This window comes from Asterias rubens, chromosome 15 (genome assembly GCF_902459465.1).
Source record: "Asterias rubens chromosome 15, eAstRub1.3, whole genome shotgun sequence".
NCBI classification, from domain to species: Eukaryota; Metazoa; Echinodermata; class Asteroidea; order Forcipulatida; family Asteriidae; genus Asterias; species Asterias rubens.
In genome coordinates, this window is record NC_047076.1 from 10,141,261 (window position 1) to 10,161,059 (window position 19,799).

General features: G+C 38.8%; 1 protein-coding gene across 1 annotated transcript in view; it reads right to left on the reverse strand.

The window, feature by feature from the left end:
- LOC117300039 (transformation/transcription domain-associated protein-like) overlaps positions 1 to 19,799 on the reverse strand; it is a 92,696-nt gene that overhangs the window by 39,740 nt on the left and 33,157 nt on the right. Inside the window, exons 32-48 of the mRNA XM_033783697.1 lie at positions 16,034 to 16,326; positions 12,324 to 12,521; positions 11,703 to 11,822; positions 8,446 to 8,538; positions 7,718 to 7,840; positions 7,177 to 7,301; positions 6,769 to 6,880; positions 5,515 to 5,667; positions 4,509 to 4,693; positions 3,857 to 4,010; positions 3,310 to 3,491; positions 2,728 to 2,923; positions 2,264 to 2,380; positions 1,494 to 1,736; positions 1,225 to 1,299; positions 756 to 894; positions 196 to 289 (exon numbers count right to left, since the gene is read on the reverse strand). Of these exons, the coding sequence (XP_033639588.1) occupies positions 196 to 289; positions 756 to 894; positions 1,225 to 1,299; positions 1,494 to 1,736; positions 2,264 to 2,380; positions 2,728 to 2,923; positions 3,310 to 3,491; positions 3,857 to 4,010; positions 4,509 to 4,693; positions 5,515 to 5,667; positions 6,769 to 6,880; positions 7,177 to 7,301; positions 7,718 to 7,840; positions 8,446 to 8,538; positions 11,703 to 11,822; positions 12,324 to 12,521; positions 16,034 to 16,326 (2,602 nt within the window). The remainder of the gene's footprint in view (positions 1 to 195; positions 290 to 755; positions 895 to 1,224; positions 1,300 to 1,493; positions 1,737 to 2,263; positions 2,381 to 2,727; positions 2,924 to 3,309; positions 3,492 to 3,856; positions 4,011 to 4,508; positions 4,694 to 5,514; positions 5,668 to 6,768; positions 6,881 to 7,176; positions 7,302 to 7,717; positions 7,841 to 8,445; positions 8,539 to 11,702; positions 11,823 to 12,323; positions 12,522 to 16,033; positions 16,327 to 19,799) is intronic.

A 19,799-nucleotide genomic window follows, 5' to 3' on the forward strand; every position in this document is an offset into this window, starting at 1 on the left:
AAGATTAAAATACGAGCAATTGACTTCAGGTTGAAAACTTGGTTGAAATGTTTAAAGAACAGATGTTTTAATGAGATAAATTTCATAATGAGAGATTTTCAACAAAACATTAAGAAGCATAAAGTTTGCACTTCCAAGTTATACAAAATACAAATGTTAGATAGTGTTTTGTTATTAAATGATATTTGTCCTTACTTTTCATATGCAGTAAGTCCTTCATAGATGACTTTTCCAACACTTGCATATAGACACTCTAACTCCTCATACTTCGATGCCACATTAGATGTACCTAGAAATGTAATAAAGACTAACAATTATGTCATCATGGTCAAGATAAGCTTTCTAATTTGCTTCATTTAAATTTGACAAATTCAGTTTGAATTCCGGTCATGACACTTCTGTCCGTGAGCAAGATACTTTACTATAATTGCTTCTCTTCACCCAGGGGTATAAATGGGTACTTGCGAGAGTAGCAGTTGATATTGTGTATGAAAAATTCCACTGGAGTGCCTCGACAGCTCAGGGCTGTATACTCCCCAAGGAGCTGAGAAAAGTTAAAGCAATGTTATTGACCCAATGACCGGGGAACTACTATAAAAGCACTATGATACGTTTATTAAAAAATGCGCTATACAAGAAATAGTTATTATTATTATAGGTGCTCATAATTTCTTCTCAGATGTTCTTTCTACTACACTCCTAGACACTTATAACAAATATACATAGAGACTTTAAGATGATAGTAAATGACTTACTTGATTCCGTAGGGAAGATGTTCATGAGTTTGACAAGCAGAGCATGTACAGATCGAATAACCTTAGTATTAGCACAGGTTAAACATGCAGCTACACCTCGCTGCAATGGCTTCAAACTCGTCAGGATCAACTGCTTCGTCTGAAATCAAACACATCAATTCATGTCGATAATGAATTAGTAATAGTCAACTTGGTGGTACAACCATGTTATAATTCTATTTGAGGGAGTGTTGGCTCTGAAATTGCTGGTTTGGTCTCCAAGTTTCGGACAGTATAATCTGTTTGTCTTTTTTGTTTGCTTTCTCCTGAAGACGAGCAGAGTATACTGACATACAAGGGTTATTTAATCACACATTTTCCAGATTTTTCAAAGGGTAACCAAACTAGAAAACAGACTTAACTAGGTTGAATACCATGCCTGTTACTGCAATAAAATCCAACTGGTATATTGATGTATCAAATAACTTACCATTACTGCCAAGAGGAAGTTGAGTACATCTAAACCAGCGCATATATTACCAAAGTTAGCTTGAGCTGGTTGGTCCTGCAATCAATCAATAATCACATATATTACCAAAGTTAGCTTGAGCTGGTTGGTCCTGCAATCAATCAATAATAATAATATCTATTGTCAATTAGTTAATAGTAACAATATTATCTCTTGTCAATTAATTAACAGTAACAACATAAACAAACTAAACTATGAAGAATATTCTGCATGGATTATAAAATACTCACCACAGATAAGAATAACTTGTCCATAAAGTTGAGTCTAAGTTCACTAGTTGGCCATACGTCGGTCCTGAGTGCTATTTTGAGTAGCGCTATACAACGACGTGACAGTAACTCGCCTGGTGAACCTGCACTCGTTGTTCCTAGCTCAATTACTTGACACGCTACACGCAGCAAGAAGTTTACTACAGCATCAGAATAAATCTTGTCGATCGGTTTACTGGCTTCGGAGGAAATGCTGCGAACACTCTGCCAAATATAGAAACAAGTATGGATCTTTTTAGTTTAGCTCAACTATACTTGCCTTCATAGATTCCAAACAAAAAGCTCTCTATTCAGAAAGCCTAAATTGGTCTGAGCTTGTGAAAACAATCATCAGTGTTGTAGCTAGACCAATTTAACTTTAGTGGTGGGCTCTAAATCCACCAAGTGTGGTCCACCAAGTTCTGGGCCCCCCGGCCAAGGTGTGATATTAACTTTACCGCACGGCCTATATCACACCCTGCATGTGTGTTATAACTCGGCGTATCGCACTTTCAAAATGTACAGCTTGTCAGAAGTTGATGAAAATTCAAAAGATGCGAATTTGCGTCATTTGTAGATCGTCTTATGCATTTTTTGAAAATAATTTTTTATCATACGCGCACTCACGGAATACGAAAAAAAATATAGCATATGTCTGCGACCTCGTTGGATATGGGACGCAGAAGCACTATATTTTTGCGTATTGCCCTCATGCTGGTATAATAACTTATAATGTGATTAGATAGACTCACTGTTCCTGATGAATGTCTGGCTCGTTTAGGATCAGGTTGATGATCAGTAGACGCAGCTCTCTTTAAACCTCCTGGTGTAGTCACATTACTAATCTCATCAGATGATGTACACTGATACTTCAATATAACAACAAAGTAATTCAATATCATTTTACATTCATCAATAACTACTGGCAGGAAAATACTAAATGTGCGCTTAGCAACAAACATGTTGTATGGTGTTGGCTAGTGGGCGAGTCCTGGGTCCCAGCTGAATAAAAGTGTATAGGACCAATGTCTTACAAGGTTAGCGGCTGACTCAAGACTGCCTCCTGGTTGGCCTGCTTGCACAGACCAGCCACCAACATGCTTGGATGACTTGATTCATTGTCAATCAATTCTTTATAACATCAATGTTTACAACGTCATTACAATGTATTAAGTGCCTAATTAATGATTTATTTATTTATTTAAATCAGCCATACCTCTACTACAGTGTCATCTTCTTTGATTCGTTGAACCTCCCATTTGATAATGACTTCAACCAGGTCAACAACCAGTTTCCTGTGCTCTATGGTAGAGCTTGGTGTGCTACCCAGTCTCTGAATGGAATATACCATTGTCTGAATCAGGTGATGTCTCACTGGGTAGTACACTTTGTAGTGTCGAACAAGTAGTGTACTGAAAACAAACAAGTGACAGACGTTAGTAATCTCAATAAGTGATGTTTGACGCATGGTGTGAAGGAGAAGAAGAAACTATAAATAATAATACACTTGCGGGTACAACCATGTAATCATTCTCTTTTGAGGGAGTGTTGGCTCTGAAAACATTTTCTGCACCAGTAGAGCTTTGGCCTTGAGTTTGAGTGTTAGAGGACTTTGTTAAGTTTAACTTACAGCATGTGTACCAACTGAAAGACTATGTTAAGTTTAACTTACAGCATGTGTACCAACTGAAAGACTGTGTTAAGTTTAACTTACAGCATGTGTACCAACTGAAAGACTATGTTAAGTTTAACTTACAGCATGTGTACCAACTGAAAGACTGTGTTAAGTTTAACTTACAGCATGTGTACCAACTGAAAGACTGTGTATCCCTCTTCCACAATGATCTTCTTAGTCCAGTGGGTCAGCATAGCATAGCCGTCTTCCATACGATGTGGTAATACTGGCGTTAGAATGTCCAAGGCTTGACGTACAACAGTACGAGCTTCAACAGCATGAGCTTTTAACAAGCTATGGAAAACCTAAGGAAATAAATGTACAACAGTAAACTTATTAAGGTCATTGTCTTGAGGATGATTGGAAATAAGAGGCTACTGTTGCCATACAAGCCAGTGTGTCAACTAAGGTCCAGTCATGCCAACTTGCTTGCCGTTCCACCTTCCAGGTTGAAAGCTTACGGGATAGAAGTTTCTCAGTTGCAGTGCCCCATTTTTCTTTATACACTTTTAGGGAGGAGAGGGTATTAAACAAATGTTGAAAATGTTGATAATTGTGAACGGCCCCTTACTAACATGCACAGAAGGTATGGCTAATGAAATTTATCTTGTTTCTACTACAGCAACTGCATATTTGACTACAACTGTTAAAAAGACCAAGTAAAACAAACCTGTAGTACTATTCTCTTGTGGATTGCAAACTTTGCAATATTATGGGATAAGAGAAGATGCCCATGATACTTTGTAGTTGGGTCTACACAGTTCTTCTGTATCAGACAAGGCCAGGCAAATGTCATCAGACGTCGTAGTTTAGTACCTTGTTTCCTGTAACCAATGACAAGTTCACAGTTTAAGACATCTAAACAATATAATTATAACCGTATTTATAAAGCGCCTTTTCCAATGGATAGAAAGCGCTAAGTAAGGGGGTCTATACATAATCATCATCATCATCATCATCATCAAAATCTAATCAAATCAATCAACATTTTTTTCCATACAAACACAATATACAAATACAAGAGATAGGATCATAACTTCATGCCAGATGCGTTTATCCATCATCATGTTTTGAAGGTCTTCAATTTCAGACTCTGTATCTTTACCCATCACGTCAATGTAGTTGAGTGGTCTAGGTTCTCTATTAGGGCGCGACAGTCTCCAATATAACACGTCAGGTATGACCTGGTCTTTACCACGAAAGCAGTGGCCTGCAAAGCGGACTCTGCGTTGAGCAACAGTAGTAAAGATTGGTGTAAAGATTGGTGGAGTGTCTCCGTAAATCTAATAATGGTACACATGAAGGTATTGAAAGTGACTTACTTATCTGCTGCATCATGGATGTGAGGTGCTGCTTTCTCTACCAATAGAGCAGCAAACTGTAGCAGTAGAATACGCACAGAGTCAGATGTCCTATATGGGTTATCAGGATCAATCACCTTACTGATGAAGACACTCACTAGATTATCAGCACTATCCTGCCCTGGGTTAGGTGGACCTCCAATCAACTAAAATAAAACAATCAAATAGATCAGTACCAGGCTAGGTTGATGAAGACACTCACTAGATTATCTGCACTATCCTGCACTGGGTTAGGTGGACCTCCAATCAACTAAAATAAAACAATCAAATAGATCAGTACCAGGCTAGCTCATCTAGTAAACAATGTCAAATGTCAAGCTTTAGTGAATCGAGAGGACTGCTATTTTACTTTAGTGGATGGAGGGGACTTCTCTTTCTTAACTTCACTACCGCGGAGTGAGTTATTAATTGGTCTCAACATTTGGTCTCAACGTTTCGACTAGCTTGCACTAGTCATAATCATGAGCTACAGTATTATTCCTGGCCGATTTTGAACCATCCGCCTGTTAAAAAGCAGGATAGTAGAATATAAAGCAAGACAAGTTCTCAAAAGAACATAATCAACCTAGCAAGTAGGATGTAGATACACATGGTGTTACTGCAAACCAAATACATATAAATGTATGTAACATAGATGAGAGCTGGTTCACAATATTAGCCTATTTTAATACAATTAATTTTCTTAAAATCTTTATACTATTGTTTTCATGGCCAGACTGTTTTTTTTCTTTCTTTCTTTTTGTAACTTGTTGATATTGTGGTGCTTTTTGAAACTGTGGGAGCAATGTAATTTCTTCTTTTTGGCGATTAATCAAGTTTTCTTATGTCTTATGTCTTATTGTTTTCAAAACCTAATATACTGCCCGTGTCACACAAAAACTGGCACTGAAAATATCCCAAGTGGTAAATCATAGATCAACATAGGAATAATGAGAAACTGGAATAATAAAGATTTGATGATTTGTACCTTTTCACCTTCACCCTTGTCGAATGATGCAGCAAACATAGGAATAATGACAAACTGTAAAGCTTTAGCCTTCAGGTCCTGAGGGAAAACCTTGTCATGAAATAACTCCACAAACTTGAAGAATACATGACGCTTCTGCTCCACTGTGTACCCCTAAGTAACCAAATACAAAATAATAATGATGTAACATTTTTTAATTTGGGTTTGACTCATTTACATCGATGTGTGATAGTGACATTGTACACTCAGTACTTTCCTGAGCTCTGTGAAAACAAATCACAGGGATATTACTCAAGTGGGATTCAAACCCATGACCTTTGTAATTCTAGACCAGTGTTTTACCAACTAGACAACAGAGTTACAGTAGCTAATGTATGTCGACTTTTTCCACAATAGTGCTCATGGAGCTTGCTCTAATAATACTAAAGTTCCTCTGTGGATCCAACCAATGGTGCAAAAGCAATAAGATGAACAAGGTAGGATGATGCTTGATAAAAACTGAGGTAGAATAAGCAGTGATCCCAAATCTCCATAAAATTAGAACAAAGTGTTCAATAACAAGATGGCTGGATGAGAATGTTAACATTCATCTATGACATTGATATGCTATACTCAAGGGAGTTATATACTACAATAATATACACATAATGAATGTTTATGAGTGCAATGGTGCGAATATGTTCATGAGTTGAAAGATGGAATGTTCTATTCAACGAGGCGGAGCCGAGTTGAATGGAACATTCCAGCTTTCAACGAATGAACATATTCGCACCATTGCACGAATGAAAAACATTCATTATTTGTTTTATATAACATCCAAGTAGATCTTTGTCATTTTGATTGAAAGATACAACTTTCAAAACAAACAATTTCAACTGTAGAAGCCGAATGCTAGTAATTTTACTATGCCTTCTTGCAGTAACACCTGCTGCGTTACCAAAGACACGCGCACGCAGTGATGTTTTTACTCAGCTTTTTCGTTCCATCCGAAAAGTACCATTGCACGCTGCCAGCGTGCAATGGTACTTTTCGGATGGAACGAAAAAGCACGGCGAGCGACTCAGCGTGCAATGGTACTTTTATTTGCTATCACGTGACGGACAATCCTCCAATCAAATGGCAAGGATCTGCTTGGGTGTTATATAATATAGACTATTGTGCACTTATACAAAGCTCAGCCTTCCAATGGCTACTAACTACATGTATCTTCTTTGAGTTGATTCGTTTGATTACATAGATTCTATGGATACGTACCTGAGCAACTTTCTCTTCAAGAAAGTCTCTTAAGAACTGAAAGTTGGGTAGATATCTACTGGTGAAGACACGCAGTAACTGGAATAACAACTCCACATTGGTTGCATGGTGTCTGCAAATCAATTAACATACAAATCAATTAAAGACATTACTAGGTGAAGGATTAAGTCATGTTTCAATTGGATTTTTTAAAGGTTTTATAAAGTATCGCAACTTTTCTGTAGATTAACAAAATTAAATCCCATGGGGACTACCTAACAGGCTGAAAGAGATCGCGCAGGACTTTGCACAGTCAACATTGATGTCATTAGGCCTGCGGTCAAGTGTCAAATTGGAGCCCTGCACATGTGTCTGAAACTATAATAACAATGCTTACACTACTGTAGTAGTGATGACAGTTGTACTTACTCAGCAAAGTTAAGGAGGCATTCAACCAGCAACTTGGGCTCATTCCAATGTGCTACTCCTACATTATCCGTATGATGCTGGTCTTGAAATGCATCAGAAATCCAGATTCGTCGTAAGTGACCAAACTGTCAAATGAACATTTCAAACTAATGTATGAATAACATTGACAGGGTAGTAAATATGACATCATTGTATGGCAGCAAAGTGAATCTTGTTATCAATTCATGAGAGATTCTTCCTAACTACACAGCGGGGTATCACTATATGTAAATGAACCTGCAATAAGGGAATCAAAGAGTAGTGATTAGGTCTTAAACGGCTGTTTAAAACCTTGCATGGTCTTGGCCGTTCGATAAAGGAGAGAGTCAAACCGGCAGGGACCTCGCCTTCGGCAAGGTTTTTTATCGCAAGGCCACAACCATGCAAGGTTTTAAACGACCATTTAAGACCGAGTCACTACTCTTTTATTCCCAATCATAAATTACATTTTGTCAAAAAGTGTAATCATTATGTTATATATCATCTATAAAGAAACTCTCACCAAAACAGATTTCTGAGGCAGCCATGTTGGATCATGCTTAGCTAGAATGCTGCAGATTAAGATGGTTTGGTATTGGAGCTCTAGCTTAGCTTGACTGTTTGGACTGGTAGGTCTGGCACTAGGCTGTCAATCAAACAATAAAACAACAACATTTGTATTTATTTATTTATTTAATTCCTCAAAACCTCCAAAATTAAGGAGATAAAAAGATAAAAGTACATCAAATTTACAGTAAAAGGTACAGAAACACAGTAAAAGGTACAATAATACAGTAAAACAACATGTTTGTGTATCTACTTGCCAGGTAGATTGTGTTCTTGTGAGAACTTGTCTTGCTTTTTATTCTACTACCGCTGAGTATATTTTCGGAAATCAGGACACTTCTCAGTTCTGAAAAGAAACTCTCCTGCTTTGCTGGGCGGAAAGAAGAAAATTGGCTGGGACTACTACTTAAGCTTTTAGTGGATAATTATTAACTTCACTTCCACGGAGTGAGTTCTCAACGTTTTGACTAGCTTGCTTTCTAGTCATCATTAGGAGATTGCAATGTCACAAATCCAATAAACATGTTTGTGTTGCTGGAACAGTAAAGAGAGGATTCCATCAAGGACAACATTCTTCTACTTTTTTGACACCTCATAAAGATGTCTTTTCTTTCATTTCTCGTACTACAGAACCAGTTATGTTGGAAATACCATAAAATTAAGTTTGAACGAATGAGTAAATACCTGTGGTTTGTTGAAAGCTAGATTGATGAGTTTAATAGTGTTAGTCTGTAACACATCTCTCAATAACTTGGCACCATCTTGTTTCAATAGGTACTGTAATAAAAACATACAACATCATACAATCAAAGGAAAGGCAGTATTTCTTTACATTGATTATGGCATGTATCTAAATGATGAATTAAGAAAACAAACATTCCAATGACATAGAGGGCCCAATTTCATAGAGCTGTTTAGCAGAAAATACTGCTTAACAAACTTCTGTGCTAAGCAAAAATTGATTTGGGGACCAGTATCAAGAATGCAAGTTTAATATAATTTAAGCTGGTAATCTCTTTCTGCTGAGCAATACTATTCTGTGTTTAGCAATGTTTTTGTGCTTACAGGCTTTATGAAATTGGGATAAAGATCAGAATAAGAAAATCAGCTTTCCATCTCTGTGTTTTGATTGGTCCGAGATGATGTTTGTCAGCTTCACCCACATCACCTCCGACCAATCAAAACACAGATATGTAAAGCTTATGTCACTGCACATTTATCCAATGAAATCATTGTATCCAATAGATCACTAGTTCTGAAAGGCAAGTACTTGTCGTTATCAAGACAGGGTACCAGTCTAAATGGTAAGCTACTTACTGCTAGTAGGCTACTGAACTGGTTGTTACGAAGGTTGGTCTCTGTCAGGAAGAAGTCAATAGTTTGACAGGGAACTAGTCTTTATTGTTAGCTACATGTACTTACTGCTAGTAGGCTACTGAACTGGTTGTTACGAAGGTTGGTCTCTGTCAGGAAGAAGTCAATAGTTTGACAGGGAACTAGTCTTTGATGTTAGCTACATGTACTTACTGCTAGTAGGCTACTGAACTGGTTGTTACAAAGGTTGGTCTCTGTCAGGAAGAAGTCAATAGTTTGACAGGGAACTAGTCTTTATTGTTAGCTACATGTACTTACTGCTAGTAGGCTACTGAACTGGTTGTTACAAAGGTTGGTCTCTGTCAGGAAGAAGTCAATAGTTTGACAGGGAACTAGTCTTTATTGTTAGCTACATGTACTTACTGCTAGTAGGCTACTGAACTGGTTGTTACAAAGGTTGGTCTCTGTCAGGAAGAAGTCAATAGTTTGACAGGGAACTAGTCTTTATTGTTAGCTACATGTACTTACTGCTAGTAGGCTACTGAACTGGTTGTTACGAAGGTTGGTCTCTGTCAGGAAGAGGTCAATAGTTTGACAGGGGACTAGTCTTTATTGTTAGCTACATGTACTTACTGCTAGTAGGCTACTGAACTGGTTGTTACAAAGGTTGGTCTCTGTCAGGAAGAAGTCAATAGTTTGACAGGGAACTAGTCTTTATTGTTAGCTACATTTACTTACTGCTAGTAGGCTACTGAACTGGTTGTTACGAAGGTTGGTCTCTGTCAGGAAGAAGTCAATAGTTTGACAGGGAACTAGTCTTTGATGTTAGCTACATGTACTTACTGCTAGTAGGCTACTGAACTGGTTGTTACAAAGGTTGGTCTCTGTCAGGAAGAAGTCAATAGTTTGACAGGGAACTAGTCTTTATTGTTAGCTACATGTACTTACTGCTAGTAGGCTACTGAACTGGTTGTTACAAAGGTTGGTCTCTGTCAGGAAGAAGTCAATAGTTTGACAGGGAACTAGTCTTTATTGTTAGCTACATTTACTTACTGCTAGTAGGCTACTGAACTGGTTGTTACGAAGGTTGGTCTCTTTCAGGAAGAAGTCAATAGTTTGACAGGGGACTAGTCTTTATTGTTAGCTACATGTACTTACTGCTAGTAGGCTACTGAACTGGTTGTTACGTAGGTTGGTCTCTGTCAGGAAGAAGTCAATAGTTTGACAGGGAACTAGTCTTTATTGTTAGCTACATGTACTTACTGCTAGTAGGCTACTGAACTGGTTGTTACGAAGGTTGGTCTCTGTCAGGAAGAGGTCAATAGTTTGACAGGGGACTAGTCTTTATTGTTAGCTACATGTACTTACTGCTAGTAGGCTACTGAACTGGTTGTTACGTAGGTTGGTCTCTGTCAGGAAGAAGTCAATAGTTTGACAGGGAACTAGTCTTTATTGTTAGCTACATGTACTTACTGCTAGTAGGCTACTGAACTGGTTGTTACGAAGGTTGGTCTCTGTCAGGAAGAAGTCAATAGTTTGACAGGGGACTAGTCTTTATTGTTAGCTACATTTACTTACTGCTAGTAGGCTACTGAACTGGTTGTTACGAAGGTTGGTCTCTGTCAGGAAGAGGTCAATAGTTTGACAGGGGACTAGTCTTTATTGTTAGCTACATTTACTTACTGCTAGTAGGCTACTGAACTGGTTGTTACGAAGGTTGGTCTCTGTCAGGAAGAAGTCAATAGTTTGACAGGGGACTAGTCTTTATTGTTAGCTACATTTACTTACTGCTAGTAGGCTACTGAACTGGTTGTTACGAAGGTTGGTCTCTGTCAGGAAGAAGTCAATAGTTTGACAGGGAACTAGTCTTTATTGTTAGCTACATGTACTTACTGCTAGTAGGCTACTGAACTGGTTGTTACGAAGGTTGGTCTCTGTCAGGAAGAGGTCAATAGTTTGACAGGGAACTAGTCTTTATTGTTAGCTACATGTACTTACTGCTAGTAGGCTACTGAACTGGTTGTTACGTAGGTTGGTCTCCGTCAGGAAGAAGTCAATAGTTTGACAGGGAACTAGTCTTTGATGTTAGCTACATGTACTTACTGCTAGTAGGCTACTGAACTGGTTGTTACGTAGGTTGGTCTCTATCAGGAAGAAGTCAATAGTTTGACAGGGAACTAGTCTTTATTGTTAGCTACATGTACTTACTGCTAGTAGGCTACTGAACTGGTTGTTACGAAGGTTGGTCTCTGTCAGGAAGAAGTCAATAGTTTGACAGGGAACTAGTTTTGATGTTAGCTACATGTACTAACTGCTAGTAGGCTACTGAACTGGTTGTTACAAAGGTTGGTCTCTGTCAGGAAGAAGTCAATAGTTTGACAGGGAACTAGTCTTTATTGTTAGCTACATGTACTTACTGCTAGTAGGCTACTGAACTGGTTGTTACAAAGGTTGGTCTCTGTCAGGAAGAAGTCAATAGTTTGACAGGGAACTAGTCTTTATTGTTAGCTACATGTACTTACTGCTAGTAGGCTACTGAACTGGTTGTTACGAAGGTTGGTCTCTTTCAGGAAGAAGTCAATAGTTTGACAGGGGACTAGTCTTTATTGTTAGCTACATGTACTTACTGCTAGTAGGCTACTGAACTGGTTGTTACGTAGGTTGGTCTCTGTCAGGAAGAAGTCAATAGTTTGACTTGGATACCTTAGTAGGTATAACATCAGTGGTTCACGGAATGGACTACCAACCTAAACAAAGTCAAAAACAATATTACATGAAAAAACAACAAATGCATTAAGTAGGATTTGAAACTTTGCACGGTGGAAAAATCACTTTGTTTACCACCCGTTCTTTTCATAACCAACACTTCTCAAAAGAGAAATTCACATGGTGTTACTGGAAAACTTTCTTAACAAATGTATTCACTTGGCCATCATTCCAATTATCACCCAGTGGTTTCTCAATTTACAAGCAATGAAGATAGGGCAGTCTTAACAAATTGTTCAGCACAGTGTTTACATCGAGCAATTCATTGGTCAATCTTTGGGTGCGTTCCACTCATTTGCAACAAATTGAGAGGAACAAGATGTTTCTCACAATGTTTTAAACTATCAACAGCTCTCCATTGCTCTATACCAAGTCAGTTTTTATGCTAAAAGTTATTTTCAGTAATTACCAATAGTGTCCAGTGCCTTTAAATATGCGTCATGAATTGACTTTCTGATAAATGTAAATGGAATCCATATTACCTCAATGCACAGAGCATTTTCTGCTTTGATTGTGAGTGTAACCAGAGCATCTAGTAGTTTAGCTGATGCAGCTGGTATAGCATGGAAGATGTTAATAATAGCTGAGCAGATCTTAATACTCTCCGTAGCCTTGGTTTGGATGCTTGTATTACTGCGCTGTGCAGCAATGGAAACCTCCATCCACTTCTTAAGATGCGTCTAGAGTGAAGATAAGAAGATGTTAATAATAGCTGAGCAGATCTTAATACTCTCTGTAGCCTTGGTTTGGATGCTTGTATTACTGCGCTGTGCAGCAATGGAAACCTCCATCCACTTCTTAAGATGCGTCTAGAGTGAAGATAAGAAGATATTAATAATAGCATAGATCTTAATACTCTCTGTAGCCTTGGTTTGGATGCTTGTATTACTGCGCTGTGCAGCAATGGAAACCTCCATCCACTTCTTAAGATGCGTCTAGAGTGAAGATAAGAAGATGTTAATAATAGCTGAGCAGATCTTAATACTCTCCGTAGCCTTGGTTTGGATGCTTGTATTACTGCGCTGTGCAGCAATGGAAACCTCCATCCACTTCTTAAGATGCGTCTAGAGTGAAGATAAGAAGATATTAATAATAGCATAGATCTTAATACTCTCTGTAGCCTTGGTTTGGATGCTTGTATTACTGCGCTGTGCAGCAATGGAAACCTCCATCCACTTCTTAAGATGCGTCTAGAGTGAAGATAAGAAGATGTTAATAACAGCTGAGCAGATCTTAATACTCTCTGTAGCCTTGGTTTGGATGCTTGTATTACTGCGCTGTGCAGCAATGGAAACCTCCATCCACTTCTTAAGATGCGTCTAGAGTGAAGATAAGAAGACATTAATAATAGCTGAGCAGATCTTAATACTCTCTGTAGCCTCGGTTTGGATGATTGTATTACTGCGCTGTGCAGCAATGGAAACCTCCATCCACTTCTTAAGATGCATCTAGAGTGAAGATAAGAAGATATTAATAATAGCTGAGCAGATCTTAATACTCTCTGTAGCCTTGGTTTGGATGCTTGTATTACTGCGCTGTGCAGCAATGGAAACCTCCATCCACTTCTTAAGATGCGTCTAGAGTGAAGATAAGAAGACATTAATAATAGCTGAGCAGATCTTAATACTCTCTGTAGCCTCGGTTTGGATGCTTGTATTACTGCGCTGTGCAGCAATGGAAACCTCCATCCACTTCTTAAGATGCGTCTAGAGTGAAGATAAGAAGACATTAATAATAGCTGAGCAGATCTTAAAACTCTCTGTAGCCTCGGTTTGGATGATTGTATTACTGCGCTGTGCAGCAATGGAAACCTCCATCCACTTCTGAAGATGCATCTAGAGTGAAGATAAGAAGATATTAATAATAGCTGAGCAGATCTTAATACTCTCTGTAGCCTTGGTTTGGATGCTTGTATTACTGCGCTGTGCAGCAATGGAAACCTCCATCCACTTCTTAAGATGCGTCTAGAGTGAAGATAAGAAGACATTAATAATAGCTGAGCAGATCTTAATACTCTCTGTAGCCTCGGTTTGGATGCTTGTATTACTGCGCTGTGCAGCAATGGAAACCTCCATCCACTTCTTAAGATGCATCTAGAGTGAAGATAAGAAGACATTAATAATAGCTGAGCAGATCTTAATACTCTCTGTAGCCTTGGTTTGGATGCTTGTATGCAGTATTTCAGTCATTTCCTCTCAAGGAACCCATATCTTAATACTCTCTGTAGCCTTGGTTTGGATGCTTGTATGCAGTATTTCAGTCATTTCCTCTCAAGGAACCCATATCTTAATACTCTCTGTAGCCTTGGTTTGGATGCTTGTATGCAGTATTTCAGTCATTTCCTCTCAAGGAACCCATATCTTAATACTCTCTGTAGCCTTGGTTTGGATGCTTGTATGCAGTATTTCAGTCATTTCCTCTCAAGGAACCCATATCTTAATACTCTCTGTAGCCTTGGTTTGGATGCTTGTATGCAGTATTTCAGTCATTTCCTCTCAAGGAACCCATATCTTAATACTCTCTGTAGCCTTGGTTTGGATGCTTGTATGCAGTATTTCAGTCATTTCCTCTCAAGGAACCCATATCTTAATACTCTCTGTAGCCTTGGTTTGGATGCTTGTATGCAGTATTTCAGTCATTTCCTCTCAAGGAACCCATATCTTAATACTCTCTGTAGCCTTGGTTTGGATGCTTGTATGCAGTATTTCAGTCATTTCCTCTCAAGGAACCCATATCTTAATACTCTCTGTAGCCTTGGTTTGGATGCTTGTATGCAGTATTTCACTCATTTCCTCTCAAGGAACCCATATCTTAATACTCTCTGTAGCCTTGGTTTGGATGCTTGTATGCAGTATTTCAGTCATTTCCTCTCAAGGAACCCATACTCTCTGTAGCCTTGGTTTGGATGCTTGTATGCAGTATTTCAGTCATTTCCTCTCAAGGAACCCATACTCTCTGTAGCTTTGGTTTGGATGCTTGTATGCAGTATTTCACTCATTTCCTCTCAAGGAACCCATACTCTCTGTAGCCTTGGTTTGGATGCTTGTATGCAGTATTTCAGTCATTTCCTCTCAAGGAACCCATATCTTAATACTCTCTGTAGCCTTGGTTTGGATGCTTGTATGCAGTATTTCACTCATTTCCTCTCAAGGAACCCATATCTTAATACTCTCTGTAGCCTTGGTTTGGATGCTTGTATGCAGTATTTCAGTCATTTCCTCTCAAGGAACCCATATCTTTTTACTCTCTGTAGCCTTGGTTTGGATGCTTGTATGCAGTATTTCACTCATTTCCTCTCAAGGAACCCATATCTTAATACTCTCTGTAGCCTTGGTTTGGATGCTTGTATGCAGTATTTCACTCATTTCCTCTCAAGGAACCCATATCTTAATACTCTCTGTAGCCTTGGTTTGGATGCTTGTATGCAGTATTTCAGTCATTTCCTCTCAAGGAACCCATATCTTAATACTCTCTGTAGCTTTGGTTTGGATGCTTGTATGCAGTATTTCAGTCATTTCCTCTCAAGGAACCCATATCTTAATACTCTCTGTAGCCTTGGTTTGGATGCTTGTATGCAGTATTTCAGTCATTTCCGCTCAAGGAACCCATATCTTAATACTCTCTGTAGCCTTGGTTTGGATGCTTGTATGCAGTATTTCAGTCATTTCCTCTCAAGAAACCCATATCTTAATACTCTCTGTAGCCTTGGTTTGGATGCTTGTATGCAGTATTTCAGTCATTTCCTCTCAAGGAACCCATATCTTAATACTCTCTGTAGCCTTGGTTTGGATGCTTGTATGCAGTATTTCAGTCATTTCCTCTCAAGAAACCCATATCTTAATACTCTCTGTAGCCTTGGTTTGGATGCTTGTATGCAGTATTTCAGTCATTTCCTCTCAAGGAACCCATATGCATTACTTTTATTTCACAGATTATTAAGCCCGGTTCGTTTTTTCTGAGAATGTGAATGCAATTGGAATTTTGCATCACAGGGCTGTTTTAGCTGCGCATGGTTCGCAGGAGTTGAACACAACTCAACTGTTACGAATTATTGGTTGCAAAATAGTTGACGTCAAAATTTGCATCACATTTGCAATCACACAGTATGAACTGGGCGTACCTTGTTTTTATTTAACTTATCAACATCAAATCTCCCATCTGGTAATAAAAAGTTGTGATCTACTTGACTTACCAGCATCTGTTCACACAGCTTTTCATTGAAAGCATTAGGGAAGAGTTGAGTTAGGCTATGTATTCTCTGGATGACATTAAGATTCAACGTACGATGATCTCCCAGTTTGAGTAGTAATGGGCGTACTGTAGTATGAACTAACTCCATGTCTACTGCATGGCCGGCTATAAACTTCTTCATACATTCTGCACCAGCTTTCTGAAGCTCTGGTACTTTGGACATTAGGAAGTTATATAGCACCTTGAAGATCTTATCTCGTACTGGTGAGATGTAATGGCAGGCAGCTAGGGCATCTATAATTCAACAAGGAAATTAAAACATTATACTTTGGTATTACCCTTACAACTATGTGTGTTAGCACTGTACACTCCGTACTTTCCCCTTACACCGATGTGTGTTAGCACTGTATACTCAGTACTTTCCCCTTACAACTATGTGTGTTAGCACTGTATACTCAGTACTTTCCCCTTACAACTATGTGTGTTAGCACTGTACACTCCGTACTTTCCCCTTACACCGATGTGTGTTAGCACTGTATACTCAGTACTTTCCCCTTACAACTATGTGTGTCAGCACTGTATACTCAGTACTTTCTCCTTACAACTATGTGTGTCAGCACTGTATACTCAGTACTTTCCCCTTACAACTATGTGTGTTAGCACTGTATACTCAGTACTTTACCCTTACAACTATGTGTGTTAGCACTGTATACTCAGTACTTTCCCCTTACAACTATGTGTGTTAGCACTGTATACTCAGTACTTTACCCTTACAACTATGTGTGTTAGCACTGTATACTCAGTACTTTCCCCTTACACCGATGTGTGTTAGCACTGTATACTCAGTACTTTCCCCTTACAACTATGTGTGTTAGCACTGTATACTCAGTACTTTCCCCTAACAAATATGTGTGTTAGCACTGTATACTCAGTACTTTCCCCTTACAACTATGTGTGTTAGCACTGTATACTCAGTACTTTCCCCTTACAACTATGTGTGTTAGCACTGTATACTCAGTACTTTCCCCTTACAACTATGTGTGTCAGCACTGTATACTCAGTACTTTCCCCTTACAACTATGTGTGTTAGCACTGTATACTCAGTACTTTCCCCTTACAACTATGTGTGTTAGCACTGTATACTCAGTACATTCCCCTTACAACTATGTGTGTTAGCACTGTATACTCAGTACTTTCCCCTTACAACTATGTGTGTTAGCACTGTATACTCAGTACTTTCCCCTTACAACTATGTGTGTTAGCACTGTATACTCAGTACTTTCCCCTTACAACTATGTGTGTTAGCACTGTATACTCAGTACTTTCCCCTTACAACTATGTGTGTTAGCACTGTATACTCAGTACTTTCCCCTTACAACTATGTGTGTTAGCACTGTATACTCAGTACTTTCCCCTTACAACTATGTGTGTTAGCACTGTATACTCAGTACTTTCCCCTTACAACTATGTGTGTTAGCACTGTATACTCAGTACTTTCCCCTAACAAATATGTGTGTTAGCACTGTATACTCAGTACTTTCCCCTTACAACTATGTGTGTTAGCACTGTATACTCAGTACTTTCCCCTTACAACTATGTGTGTTAGCACTGTATACTCAGTACTTTCCCCTTACAACTATGTGTGTCAGCACTGTATACTCAGTACTTTCCCCTTACAACTAGGTGTGTTAGCACTGTTTACTCAGTACTTTCCCCTTTCAACTATGTGTGTTAGCACTGTATACTCAGTACATTCCCCTTACAACTATGTGTGTCAGCACTGTATACTCAGTACTTTCCCTTTACAACTATGTGTGTTAGCACTGTATACTCAGTACTTTCCCCTTACAACTATGTGTGTCAGCACTGTATACTCAGTACTTTCCCCTTACAACTATGTGTGTTAGCACTGATACTCAGTACTTTCCCCTTACAACTATGTGTGTTAGCACTGTATACTCAGTACTTTCCCCTTACAACTATGTGTGTTAGCACTGTATACTCAGTACTTTCCCCTTACAACTATGTGTGTTAGCACTGTATACTCAGTACTTTCCCCTTACAACTATGTGTGTTAGCACTGTATACTCAGTACTTTCCCCTTACAACTATGTGTGTTAGCACTGTATACTCAGTACTTTCCCCTTACAACTATGTGTGTTAGCACTGTATACTCAGTACTTTCCCCTAACAAATATGTGTGTTAGCACTGTATACTCAGTACTTTCCCCTTACAACTATGTGTGTTAGCACTGTATACTCAGTACTTTCCCCTTACAACTATGTGTGTTAGCACTGTATACTCAGTACTTTCCCCTTACAACTATGTGTGTCAGCACTGTATACTCAGTACTTTCCCCTTACAACTAGGTGTGTTAGCACTGTATACTCAGTACTTTCCCCTTACAACTATGTGTGTTAGCACTGTATACTCAGTACATTCCCCTTACAACTATGTGTGTTAGCACTGTATACTCAGTACTTTCCCTTTACAACTATGTGTGTTAGCACTGTATACTCAGTACTTTCCCCTTACAACTATGTGTGTCAGCACTGTATACTCAGTACTTTCCCCTTACAACTATGTGTGTTAGCACTGTATACTCAGTACTTTCCCCTTACAACTATGTGTGTTAGCACTGTATACTCAGTACATTCCCCTTACAACTATGTGTGTTAGCACTGTATACTCAGTACTTTCCCTTTACAACTATGTGTGTTAGCACTGTATACTCAGTACTTTCCCCTTACAACTATGTGTGTTAGCACTGATACTCAGTACTTTCCCCTTACAACTATGTGTGTCAGCACTGTATACTCAGTACTTTCCCCTTACAACTATGTGTGTTAGCACTGTATACTCAGTACTTTCCCCTTACAACTATGTGTGTTAGCACTGTATACTCAGTACTTTCCCCTTACAACTATGTGTGTCAGCACTGTATACTCAGTACTTTCCCCTTACAACTATGTGTGTTAGCACTGTATACTCAGTACTTTCCCCTTACAACTATGTGTGTTAGCACTGTATACTCAGTACTTTCCCCTTACAACTATGTGTGTTAGCACTGTATACTCAGTACTTTCCCCTTACAACTATGTGTGTTAGCACTGTATACTCAGTACTTTCCCCTTACAACTATGTGTGTTAGCACTGTATACTCAGTACTTTCCCCTTACAACTATGTGTGTTAGCACTGTATACTCAGTACTTTCCCCTTACAACTATGTGTGTTAGCACTGTATACTCAGTACTTTCCCCTTACAACTATGTGTGTTAGCACTGTATACTCAGTACTTTCCCCTAACAAATATGTGTGTTAGCACTGTATACTCAGTACTTTCCCCTTACAACTATGTGTGTTAGCACTGTATACTCAGTACTTTCCCCTTACAACTATGTGTGTTAGCACTGTATACTCAGTACTTTCCCCTTACAACTATGTGTGTCAGCACTGTATACTCAGTACTTTCCCCTTACAACTAGGTGTGTTAGCACTGTATACTCAGTACTTTCCCCTTACAACTATGTGTGTTAGCACTGTATACTCAGTACATTCCCCTTACAACTATGTGTGTCAGCACTGTATACTCAGTACTTTCCCTTTACAACTATGTGTGTTAGCACTGTATACTCAGTACTTTCCCCTTACAACTATGTGTGTCAGCACTGTATACTCAGTACTTTCCCCTTACAACTATGTGTGTTAGCACTGATACTCAGTACTTTCCCCTTACAACTATGTGTGTTAGCACTGTATACTCAG